Here is a 12145-nt window from a genome sequence, read left to right as displayed (position 1 = left end):
GTCTGAACCAATCTGTAGCTCCCTTCCCCGTGTCCCTCCGCGCCCCGGGCCAAGTGGTTTGATCCAGAGCTCCGCGTTTGGCTCGTTTTGGCCATGTCGCGCGCCCGTACCGTGGGGGCGGGAGTGACACGTTCCCATGGGGAAGCGGCTGCGTGTCCCTGAGGCCCGGGGCGGGGCGTCTTATCTTAAAGGGGCCGCGCCCCAGCGAGAGCCGGGAAGAGCCCAGAGGGCTGCGGTGAGTGACCCTGCCGGGGACGGGAGGGGCGAGGGCTCAGCCCGGGGGCCTCGCCAAATGGGGGGTGCCGCCTAGTGCGGGGGTCGATGGGGGGCATCCTGGGGGAGGGGATCCTGGCTAGCGTAGGGGGCAATGGGGGGGGGTGCTGGCGAGTGGGTGGGGGTCAGGATCCTGGCTAGCGTAGGGGGTAATGGGGAGGGTGCTGGCGAGTGGGTGGGGGTCAGGATCCTGGCTAGCGTAGGGGGTAATGGGGAGGGTGCTGGCGAGTGGGTGGGGGTCAGGATCCTGGCTAGCGTAGGGGGTAATGGGGAGGGTGCTGGCGAGTGGGTGGGGGTCAGGATCCTGGCTAGCGTAGGGGGCAATGGGGGGGGTGCTGGCGAGTGGGTGGGGGTCAGGATCCTGGCTAGCGTAGGGGGTAATGGGGAGGGTGCTGGCGAGTGGGTGGGGGTCAGGATCCTGGCTTGCGTAGGGGGCAATGGGGGGGGGTGCTGGCTAGTGGGTGGGGGTCTGGATCCTGGCTAGCATAGGGGGCAATGGGGGGGGGGTGCTGGCTAGTGGGTGGGGGTCAGGATCCTGGCTAGCGTAGGGGGTAATGGGGAGGGTGCTGGCTTGTGGGTGGGGGGCAGGGATCCTGGCTAGTCGGTGTGGGAGTCGGTTAGTGCAGGGGTCGGTGGGGGGAGGCTGCCCCAGTAGAGTTGGGCCCCTCCCGGAGCACTGACACCCCTGGTGAGAGAAGTGGGCTCTTGGGGTGAATTCGAACCCTGCCCCTCCGCATCCACCGCTGCTACCAGGGCATGGGGGGCGCGGGGCCATCTGAGCAAGGGGTCCGGTGCTGCCCACGCTGCCTCCCCGAGGCACAGCGAGAGGGGCTGAGCCCTGGGAACACTGGCTGCAGCCAGGCTCTTTCCAGGGAGGCTCCGCTCAGGGGTCCCCTCCCAAAGCACAGACCCATGGCAAAGGCCATTCGCGCCTCATACCCGCTGTTCCAGGCCAGCAAGGGGCTCAAGGTGTGGCTGTCACTGACCTTCCCATATCGCCTCCCGGAAGGCAGGCTCCGGTCCCTCTAATCAGCCGGCACAGTCCGACTGCCTGACCACGTGGCCCCATTCACCCCCCTGCTGGACAGGGAGCCTGTTGGTCCTGCTAGGCAAATTAGTTTTGTTCTGTCCCGAAACAGGGATTTAGGCAGCGGTAGCATTTGCCATCCCCGGGTCGGAGGGGTCAGTAGGTTCCAGCTCAGTCTCCCAGCACAGCTTAGAGGGTGATCGCCTCCCGCAGAGGGAACAGGCTGAAAACCTGCTTTGGACCCTAACTGAGCTTTTGTGGGTGGTTGAGGTGGCAGGGTGGGCATGCCTGGCTGGGTGCGAAATACAGCCAAATAATAATAGGGTTGTTAGAACCCCCAGGCGGGTCTGGGGCCTATAATGGAGTTAGACCCACAGAGTAAACAGGACCAGCTGGCACAGGATACACCCATGAGGGAGCAAAGGGCCCTGTTGTAGCTTTGCTGAGGGAGGTTTAGTGGAATGTGTAGGAACTCGGGCAGTCTGGAAAGTGACTTGTCGGTAGCCAGGTATAAATGAGAGCTTTTCATACAGCAAGAAGATAACTGAATTGTGTGGCAGGGAGAGAAGGGTTCTGTTCAGGCAGGTGGGAGAGAAAAACAGAACAGGAGCACACTGAAATAATCCTTTGCCCTGTTCTAAGTGCAGAGTTCTTTACAAACGTTAACAAAGCTTCAGAACACCCCGGGAGGTAGGTACCATTATCCCATTTTACACATGGCGAAACAGAAGCACAGAGAAGTTAGGTCACCTGTCTAATTCCCACAGAGAGTCAGTGGCAGGGCTAGGAATCCCTATTCCTGGGCCCCATATTCAACTTAAGTTATGTAATCAGAGGATTTGGTTTACATGTTTGGAGGTTTTTTTTTCTTCCCCTTAATTCATTATATAGCAACATAAGCAAAAGACTGTCCTCTCCATGCAGCTGACTGCAGACGGTTCAGGTTTCCCTGTTACTCTTTTACCCATTTCCTCTTTCCTGGAGAGGTTTGCTGAAGGTGGAGAAAGTACACATGGCAGGTGGAGATTTGCATTTGTCATGTGCTGTGTGCTGTACCCCCTTCCTCCCAGCAGCTGCGCCCATTGAAAGCGGATGCTGAGCTCACGTTTCAGACCTTTCCTGTAAAACGACTTAGAAAAAGAAATCAAATCAGTCTCCTACATGACGTGTCAGCCTGAAGGTTCCAGTCCTTGTTTTGAACCAGCCCAGCATGCAGATGTGATGCCTTAGGCTTAAGTGAGTCAATAAGCAAGAGTTTTGTACAGTAGCTGGTAGCTCAGGATTTCAATAGCTGCTTGGTTCCAGCTCATAGTCTGTGATGGAGGCTGGTGCCTGGATTTACATTAGGGATATTTAAACACCCAGATGCATAGAGCAAAGGGAATGGCTTTGGGGGCTAGCCGTCCCTCTCACTGGATAACGTACGAGCCTCCCATCAAGGGACTGTACAACCTAATAAAGCAAGGGATGCTAGTAATCCCGTAATTGGTGCAAAATCCATGCCAGTGGTGGTGGTATGTGTGCTTAGGTGTGTGAGGAGCCTTAATCTGGATAGTTAAATGCTGTCTGAAAAGGAGGGAGAATGGGAACTGCCTTGGAAGGGAGAGCTGATAGCAGGGACTCAAGCTGTGTTGCAGAGCCGGAATTGCCAGGTGCCAGTGAGTGCTTTACACACACCTGAGTCAGGGGCAGGCCCTGCGGCTACATACCTCCATTAGGGGCCTCAGGCGATAGCTGATTGGACTGTGCTGCTAGGCGCCGGGAGGGGAAGACCAGGCCAGACCTCGAGGTATTTCCTGGCTTTAGCCCATGCAGCCTCCTTTTACTATCAGAGTCTGTATGTGGGGCCTCCCGCTGTCCAGCCTCGAAGAAAGTGGATCTGTTTGTTAACAGAGTCCATTGAAGAAGGAGCCCCTTGCATCACTTCCTGCTCAGGCCTTTCCTGCTCCCTTGAGAGCAGCAGGACAGAAGCCTCCTTGAGCAGGAGGAATGAATCAGGTAGGCGGTGCCAATTTGGCATCAGGGCATTTACAACTAAACTGTGGGCACTTCCGAGCGGCCTGTGTGTGAGGCAAGGCTGGAGTGTGTTTCCTGATGGCTGGCTGTTTGAGACCGCACAGACAAGCAGCTAATGTTTGTTCTTGGGTAAAAGAGGGTGGATCTCCCCATAGACTTAGTCATTCCCGCCAGGTCAGAGACCTTCCCAGCTCCAGCTCTCTGGAGCCTCTTTTCCTGCGGGGACCTGGCGGAGGGCATACAAAGGACTCAGACCCCTTTCTCCAATGTGGAAGGTAACCTTTGACTCCTAAGTGAGACTGCTTGAATAAGCTACACCCTGAAGAGTGGGGGAGAACAGCTTCGCTGGCAGCCCCTCTGCAGAACCTACTTTCCCCACTTCAGAGAGAAGAAGTGATTTGACTCTGCTGCCTCCTTCCTCAAGATCCCCCGCTGGCTGCTCAAGGAAAGAGCCTCTTCCCCCAGCTGGCCAAGGACCCTCAGCTGGGTCCCTGCTCCTCTTGTAAGGCAGGGCTCTCTCTGCAGTGAAATGAGCCAGGGCTTGTTTGTTTCTTTGGCTAGATACAGAGCAGGTGGTTTGCTGTAGTTCCATAGTCCCTACCTTTTCCATTCTGGGATGGGGCTAACCTGGGTGTAGATTTATGCTGCTTTTCTCCCCCACCTGGGGCTGGAGTCTGTCAGGGCCAATCCTGCATTTGTGGCAGGGTAGGGCATCTGGATGTCTACCCGTGCTTTGCTGTCTGGTTCACTTGCATGGCAAAGAGAGCTTTATTTTTCGGAGCTCATCTGGTCTGGCTCAAGCTCTAATCCTCCCTTGGCGACGCCCTTGTTGGCTGCTGTGGGACTGGTTGTGATGTCAAGCAGGTGACTAACCTCAGAATGAGTTCATGTTCATGCGAGGCAGCATGTGCTAGTGGTCTGAGCACAGGAAATCCCAGACCGATACTGACACATCATGTGATCTTGGGGAAGTCTCTGCCCGTTTCCCCATCTGCAAAAAATGGAAATAAATCCTTCTTCGCAGGGGTAATTATGAGCGTTTGCTAAGTGCTTTGGAGGCCTTGACATCTCATAAACCCTCTCCCTCAGGAAAACTCCACGCAGGTGGAATTGCTCCCAGGAGGAGTGTTTTTCAGATTTCCATGAGGTTCTCACATGTGCTTAGTAAATGTCTATCTAACTGGTCCTGAATGTTCTGCTCAGTTCTGGTGACCCCCCCCCCCTTCCCACAGAGGCCACAGCAGAAATCAGAAGGGGCCCGGAGGTGGGCGATGGGAATGATCAGGTCATGGAAAGAGAACCTAACACAGGGGTCTGCAAGTTGATTTTCAGCGGCACTCTGCTGCCAGCCAGGATCCCGGCCACTGGCCCCGCTCAGCCCGCTGCCAGCCTGCTGCTGGGTCTGGGGTTCCGTCTGCTGGCCCCTGCCAGCCGGGGTCCTGGCCGCCAGCCCCGCTCAGCCCACTGCCGGACTGCTGGGTCTGGGGTTCCATCTGCCGGCCCCTGCCAGCCGGGGTCCTGGCTGCCAGCCCCGCTCAGCCCACTGCCGGACTGCTGGGTCTGGGGTTCCATCTGCAGGCCCCTGGCAGCTGGGGTCCTAGCCACCGGCCCTGCTCAGCCCGCTGCCCGCCTGCTGCTGGTCTGGGGTTCTGTCTGCTGGCCCCTGCCAGCCAGGGTCCCGGCTGCCCGCCCCGCTCAGCCCGCAGCCGGCCTACTGCTGGTCTGGGGTTCCGTCGGGGGGGGGGGGGGTCCTGTAAATGTAAAACTTATTACTGGCATGTGAAACCTTAAATTAATGAAGACTTGGCACACCACTTCTCAAAGGTTGCCGACCCCTGGCCTAAAGATTAGGAGTGTTTAGTTTTGAGAGGGGGGGAAAACTAAAGGGGACATTATAGAAGAATATAAATCAAAGAATGGGCAAGAGAAAGTAGACCAGGTGCTCCTATTTACCCTTCCTCATAGTATGAGAACAAGAGGGCCATCAGTTACATTGTGAGGCAACACAATTAAACCTGAATCCATTTGTACATGATGTGAAATTAGCCTGTGGGACTCCTTGCCACTAGGTATCAATGATGCCAAGATCTTAGTAGGGTTCAAAAAAGAACGAGCTGTTCCTTGGATGACCATTCCAGGGGACTGGAGATAAACCCTCACAATTCAGGGCATAAGACAAGCACGAAGGGCCAGATTTTTAGAGGTATTTAGATGCCTAACTGCCTGGGTTAGCGAGTTACCCTCTGGACAGGTCACACTCTTCAGTGATCTAGAATTGGTCATTGCCAGAGGTGGGATCCTGGCTAGATGGACCCATAGGTTGGAACTACTAAGGCAATTCCTTTGCTCCCTCTGTCTAATCATTTCTAAGGTTCCTGTCACTGCAGTGTCCGGCCCCCAAGATTGCCCGTTTCATGCCATTCTCTCCATTTGTCATCCCACTCAGTGGGTTTTCCCGTCCCATCTCAGGCGAGGATGGCAGAGAAGATCCTTGTGACGGGTGGAGCTGGGTACATCGGCAGCCACTGCGTGCTGGAGCTGGTGGAAGCCGGCTATATCCCTGTGGTGATCGATAACTTCCACAATGCCATCCGAGGTAATGCCATCCCTGGGCTCTGTCCTGTCATCCTGTGGCCTCTGGTGACCCTCAGTCCCACTTGAGTGCCCATTGTCAAAGCCTGATCTCTCCTGGCGTTACAGAATAACCTGTCTCCCCAGGGGGAGATGCTCTTCCCGAAAGCCTACAGCGTGTGCAGGAGATTGTGGGCAAGAAGATTCTTTTTCAGGAGCTGGATATCCTTGACGAGGCAGCTCTGCGGGATCTCTTTCAGAAGGTGAGCACACTGCTGGGGAAGGGGGGATATGCATTTCCTGCTGCGCAAGGTGCTGTGCTGATGGGGAAGCTGTTTGGAACAGGTGCCGAGGGCGCAGGATGGTATTTCTAGACCGGAGCAGCGAGACAAGCAATTGCATGGAACACAGGGAGGCTTTAGGGCTGGTCAGAAAATTCTTTTTTTTATTTCCCCTCATGGAAAATTTCAGCATTTTTGGCAATAAATCAAAAACTTGAAAAATTCCTGCCAGAAGCAGGATGCAAACCAAAAATATGGCTTTGGGACTGTTACAGCAGGGCTTCCTGGTAGTTTGGATGCCTCATGTTCCTGTTCTCTATGGGCTGGAGGCATACACCTCTCTTGACACACAATAGTCTCCCTTCTTGCTGGCTTGCCATAGTGCACCATGGGAGATGTAGTCTGGCTGGGGAACATGGGCCATAGAGAAGAATGGGAGCATGAGGCCCCTGAACTACAACTCCCAGGAGCCACTATGGTGGTATTTCCAAATCAAAATTTGGAGGTTTTCAGGTGTTGGGGTTCTTTTGACCAGAAGTCGAATTTTTCTGTGGAAAGCAGACACTTTTTGTAGAGACATTTTGTTTAGTCAAAAACCCAATTTTCTGTCAAAAAACAGTTTTGACAGAAAATTTCCAACCAGCCCTAGGGGCTTTTTGCTGGTGTCATTAACCCAAAGTTCTTTCCCAGCCGTCACTGACACTTGCCCTCTTGTTTCCTTGCAGCACCATTTTTCAGCTGTGATGCACTTTGCAGGGCTGAAGGCCGTTGGGGAGTCTGTTCAGAAACCGCTGGACTATTACAAGGTGAACCTCACAGGGACCATTCGACTGCTGGAGGTAAGTAGAGCTCTTGAGGCAGGGCACTGGAGTACCCAGAACAGCCCCAGTGCAAAGGGCTCAAAGGCACAAGAGGCTGGGGATGCAGACAGACCCTGTGGGGAGATCCCAGGGAGCTGTGTGTGTGCCCCACGTAGTGATCATGGGGAGTGAAGATCCAGGGAGTAAGCCCAGCTGTGGGGGTAACCCTGTGCCCTCTATTACTTAGAGTTCCAGGCAAGTAGGGGCTCATGCAGGCTGACACCTACCCACATACAGAATTACAACAAGGGGGTATCAGCTGCATACAGGAGAGCAGAGGAGAAAGCCTGGAGGGTAATTAGTGTGAGAGAGGGGGAGGGATGGAAAAACCCTTCTTTCTGCCTGGGAAGAACCCTCAGGATCTCTTCCCCCAGTTCACGGTCAAATTAGTATGCTTAGTAGACTGTGACCCTGGCCTGCTGTAGTCAGCGGTGCTGAGAAGGTGGTTTCTCAGGAAAGCCTAAGCACTGCCGAGGTGCAGTGAGCCAGTAGATGGCTCTTCCGAGTCAGAACTGACCCCAGCATGGCACTAGGGGGCGCTGTGCCATGGATGTGATGCAAAACCAAGGTTCTGGTTGAGCGAGATTATTAATGGTCCCCAGCATCAATAACGGTTGGTAAGAGTCAGGGTGTTAGTCCCAGTTTAACCCAAGTTACATTTTGAAGTTCTGTTCTGCCTCCCTAAATTCCCCCAGTTGTTTCAGTTGGCAGCAGCATTCCTGACTTCCTGTCCAAAATCATTTACTCCGTGTTGGTGGGCGCTGTTAAAGAGCTGCTGAGTTTCACCCCAGAGGTGGCTGCATTTCAGTGGTAGGTGGTCTAGTACCCAGATGGGTTGGCTATACATCAGTTTGTTTCATTCCCTTTATAAAGGGCTCTTTGCACACGTGCGCTGTTGTTAGTGGGCAGTTCAGTACTCGCTAGCATGGACGTAGAGCTACCCGTTGCCGAGCACACGGGAGAGGCTCTCCCTGTGGCTCGACACTGGACGGGTACTTGCTTTCCCCTCTCAGACAATGAAAGCACACGGGGTGAGGGACGTTGTGTTCAGCAGCTCGGCCACGGTGTACGGAGACCCTGCCTACCTCCCGCTGGATGAGAACCACCCGGTTGGGGGCTGCACCAACCCCTATGGCAAATCCAAGTACTTCATTGAGGAGATGATACGAGACCTGTGCAAGGCTGAGAAGGTAAGAAGCACCCACTCAGTCCTGTGCACACCCTTGAACCAGGGAGACTGGGAACCCAGTAGGTTGGGCTTCCCCTCAGCTGGGATCTAAGTCTGAAGTGTCTCCCCAGCACTCATGGCCCCCCTCCATACACAGATCTCCTCTAGCCCCTGGGGAAGGGGATCAGCCACTCCTGCAGCACAGCTGAAAGCCTCAGAAGCCCCAGCTCTGCTCATGCAGAGGAGTTAGGGGACACACACATACTGGCCCCCTAATGTGGAACCCACGAGGATTGGGATCTGGGGAGTGTAGAGGCCAAGGCCTTTGCTGCTCCTGTAGGGAGCAAACTGCATGAGGGGTTAATTCTCCATTGAGTGACCCATTCCCAGCGATGGGTTTCCCCAGGGGACTAGGAAATCTGGGCCTTCTGTTTCCCACCAGAACTCTCTCAAGGCTTGGGATATGGATGGGAGATGGGTAGACGAACCAGGCAATGTTCACACATCTGTGTTCATATTCCAGGGGTCCTTTGAACAGTGGGTGGGGGGAATGGCAGGGGGTGCTGCATGAGCCATAAGAATCCTAGCGGCTTCCTGGGGCCCTGTTTGCGCTTCCTAGGCAGAGTGTCTGAGCGGCACTGTCTCTCTCCCAGGACTGGAATGCCATTCTCCTCCGGTATTTCAATCCCATCGGAGCCCATGAGTCAGGAAGAATCGGAGAAGATCCCCAGGGAATCCCCAACAATCTGATGCCCTACGTTGCTCAGGTATGAGCAGACTTGCAGACTGTCTTTAACTAGCGCTCTGTGTATGAGCCCCTGTACGGGTTCCCTTTGTGATTCACGCGAGCAGACTGAACTCACAAGCCTGTTCCCTTGTGCAGGTGGCAGTGGGGCGCCGGGAGTACCTGAGCGTCTTTGGGGACGATTATAAGACAGCTGACGGAACAGGTGGGCTGGCCAGTGTTTCTGGCTTATCTTAAATCCTGTTAGGTTGGATGGTGCCTGTTAAATCGGGCTCCCTGTGGCCCAGGATGACTGAGCTGCCTGGTGCATTCCCAGCAGCTCCATAACTGATCTGGTTTTCATTATTCTCCTGTTTCCTGGCAGGTGTCAGGGATTATATTCATGTTGTGGATCTAGCCAAAGGCCACATCGCTGCTCTGAAGAAACTGAAAGAAAATTGTGGCTGCAAGGTAGGAAATGGCTCTAATCCAGGTGTTGGGGATTAGCAGACATTAACGTGGGCTCAGCTGAACCAGCTCCTTCGGCCTGAGCCCCCATTCCAAAGTAGGGGCTGTCGCCCAAGGGGAATTATATACACCCCTAGCGCTGTGTGATTATAAAGGCATTTTGACCTGCTCCCTCTTGTGGGCAATAATGAGTAAGGCACCTTATCTGTGTGTTAAAAGAGTCTATAGTCTGTTGTTAGTGCCAGGGGTGGGGTTGGACAGGGCCCAGCTTTCACATGTGGCCCCTGAATTTGGGAGCCCACCTGGAGCCAGCTGGGCCCCAGCGTTCGGACAGGCAAGCGCCCACAGTCTCGGTTAGCTGCAGCTGCTCATCAGAAATCAGGCCCCATTAGGGTTACCAGATATCCCGATTTTTTTGGGACAGTCCCGATTTTGGGGACTTTTTCTTATATAGTCTCCTACTACCCCCCTCACCCCCTGTCCTGATTTTTCACACTTGCTGTCCAGTCGCCCTAGCCCCCACTGTCTCAAGCTGAGCTCCCAGAAGTCAAGGGCAATTTGAGGGTGGGGCCTGGTGCTGTAGTGAAACTGGAGGGCTGGGCTGCTGTGGTTGGGTGGAGCCCAGGCCCTGAGCAAGGCCAGAGCCAGCAAGTTTCCTGTCCTACTTGCAGATCTACAACCTGGGCACAGGCTGCGGTTACTCCGTCCTGCAAATGATCAAAGCCATGGAGAAAGCATCAGGAAGAGAGGTACGGTGCTAACCCGAGGCCTTACCCAGCCCCCTGGCCCTGCCTGAGCAGCGCTTTCAAGGCTGTTCTCTAGCTCTTTCCAGGGCATCTTTCTCCCCCTTACGCTGGTAAAGCAGCAGCCAGGGCAGCTGTCCCTGCTTCCGGCCTGTGGCAGGTTGTTAGCTACATGGGACTGTGCTGCAGTCAGGGTCCCCCCCCACCCAGCCCCTCATGCGGTGAAGTTCCGGGACGGTCGTCCCCCCTGACGTGTTGCTTTCCTTTCAGATAAAGTACAAGATCACTGCGCGGCGGGAGGGGGACATCGCCGCCTGCTACGCTGACCCCGCCCTGGCCAAGCAGGAGCTGGGCTGGAAAGCTGCCTTCGGGCTGGACAAGATGTGTAAGTGCAACTCCCCTGGGCTTGCTCTGACCTCCCCTCGCTCTATCTGGGCCTCCTCTGGCCTCTCCCAGTGACCCCCGTGGGGAGGGGGGCGTGCAGGGCATCATTCAGTCTTATGCCCATTTATCCCCACCCCCCTTTAGCTCTTGCCAAAGCTTCTTCCTTGTCCCGGTCCCTGAGCTGCTGCTCGGGGGAGGCTGGATGAGAGGCTCCAGGGCTTGGTGCTAAGCGTCCCTGACACACCTGCAGGAACTAGAGGGTTTGGCTCAAGCCTGTTGCATTGAGCCCGGAGTTACAGCCTGCAGCCCTCTCCCCCGCTGGCTTAGTCCAGCCTCAGCAGGTGCCGCAGCCTGAGTTTCTCTCCCTCTCTTGCAGGTGAAGATTTGTGGCGGTGGCAGGTGCAGAATCCCACAGGCTTCAGCAACAACTAGAGCGTCGGCCCCGGGGAGCAGCCAGGCTGGGGCCGGCCTGCCAGGAGCCTCAGCCCCCAGGGAGCTGCAGTTGCTTTCTCTGCGGGGGTGGGCCAGCCTGAGTCGTACCGGGCCAGTGAAACTTTCCCACCTTTTAACCAGGAGCTGACTTTTCTCATGGCACAGGGCCGTCAAGAAACAGTCTGGGCCCTGGCCTGGCCTCGGGGAGGGGGAAGCCCCCAGCTTTGCAGCAGCAGAGGGCTGAGCAGACCCCATCCACACGTAGCTGCTGGGCTGCATTTAGCAGAACTTTAGCACAGTTTAAAACATCGCAGCACGATTCAGGGGAGTCCCTCCGAGCAGGAACAGAGCCCACCAAGCCGTGCTGGGCTCCAGCGCCAAGGGGCTTACTCCCTCACTGCCCTGAACGCAGAGATGGTCACTGAGCAAGGGCCCTTCCCTCTTGCCTACCTCACAAGGACAGGACACCACATGCACTCTGCTGCTTCCCAGGGGCCAGGCCATGTCTTCAGCATTTTCGTATGTACGAGCCCATCCTGCCCCTGTGGTCCTATTTCCCCATGTGTGGGGGAACATCTTCCCCACTCCTGGGGGTGGTCTTCCACCTTCGGGGCTTGTGCACTGCCTTTTCCCTTCCCCCTGAAGCAGTTTGCTCCCTGCCTCAGTTCCCTCACCCTTGCCTGTAGGGGCCCAAAGGAGATTTTTATTGTGTCTGTTGGACTCAGGAGCCAGGGCCTGGTGCTTACGAGTCTGTTGGGGCAGACTGCCGAGCTAGCTCTGTGGCGTTCAACGGCCGGGCGCGGCTTAGTCCATAACTCTTGTGGGACAGAGTGTGTACATGATGGGAAAGTCGCATTCCCAGCCCTTTGTGCCTGTAGACGTTTACAAGCTCACTCAGCAAGTGGCTGCGGCAGCTACTCGCTTACAATCGGACTCACCGAAGCCTGCCCGGGGCAACGGTTTGTTTTCCTAGCTCCTGAAGATTTTATTTATTACAGAGAACGCTGCGAGCGATCCGGGGCCATGGGCCAGTCTGTTCCACTTGCACTTCCTACAGCTCATAACTGATGCTACCGAAGGCTGGGGTGAGATTTTGACTTGCCTCAGGGGCCAGCGCGATTCAAACTCGTTCCCACCGTAGAGAGGAGGTGGCGCTGGGCCCCTGTATCTCGTTGCATTAAAGAGACCAGCTCAACAT

The 12145-nt window shown here is 55.5% G+C and overlaps 1 protein-coding gene across 2 annotated transcripts; it reads left to right on the top strand.

Annotated features, from left to right (window-relative positions):
• GALE (UDP-galactose-4-epimerase) lies at positions 1 to 12144 on the top strand. Of its 2 annotated transcripts, none has more exons than XM_048826120.2 (11): positions 1 to 235; positions 5786 to 5912; positions 6035 to 6150; positions 6894 to 7007; positions 8042 to 8218; positions 8850 to 8963; positions 9080 to 9146; positions 9306 to 9391; positions 10060 to 10137; positions 10402 to 10516; positions 10892 to 12144. In XM_048826120.2, the coding sequence occupies exons 1-11, from the start codon at positions 137 to 139 to the stop codon at positions 10945 to 10947; spliced, it is 1149 nt and encodes a 382-aa protein (XP_048682077.1). In that variant the 5' UTR covers positions 1 to 136; the 3' UTR covers positions 10948 to 12144. The 2 variants fall into 2 exon arrangements, with proteins under 2 accessions (XP_048682077.1, XP_048682078.1); XM_048826121.2 differs by having other exon boundaries at positions 117 to 235; positions 5763 to 5912.
• Position 12145: the final 1 nt, after the last annotated feature.

Source organism: Caretta caretta, chromosome 19 (genome assembly GCF_965140235.1).
Source record: "Caretta caretta isolate rCarCar2 chromosome 19, rCarCar1.hap1, whole genome shotgun sequence".
NCBI classification, from domain to species: Eukaryota; Metazoa; Chordata; order Testudines; family Cheloniidae; genus Caretta; species Caretta caretta.
This window is presented reverse-complemented; position numbering and strand designations above follow the sequence as displayed.

What these genes read in the sequence shown, in the direction of transcription:
- GALE (XM_048826120.2), top strand. Translation starts at nt 137, where the DNA reads ATGGGGAAGCGGCTGCGTGTCCCTGAGGCCCGGGGCGGGGCGTCTTAT. An exon ending in GAAGAGCCCAGAGGGCTGCG is followed by an intron (nt 236 to 5,785) that starts GTGAGTGACCCT and finishes GTCCCATCTCAG; the next exon opens with GCGAGGATGGCAGAGAAGAT. An exon ending in AAGAAAATTGTGGCTGCAAG is followed by an intron (nt 9,392 to 10,059) that starts GTAGGAAATGGC and finishes TCCTACTTGCAG; the next exon opens with ATCTACAACCTGGGCACAGG.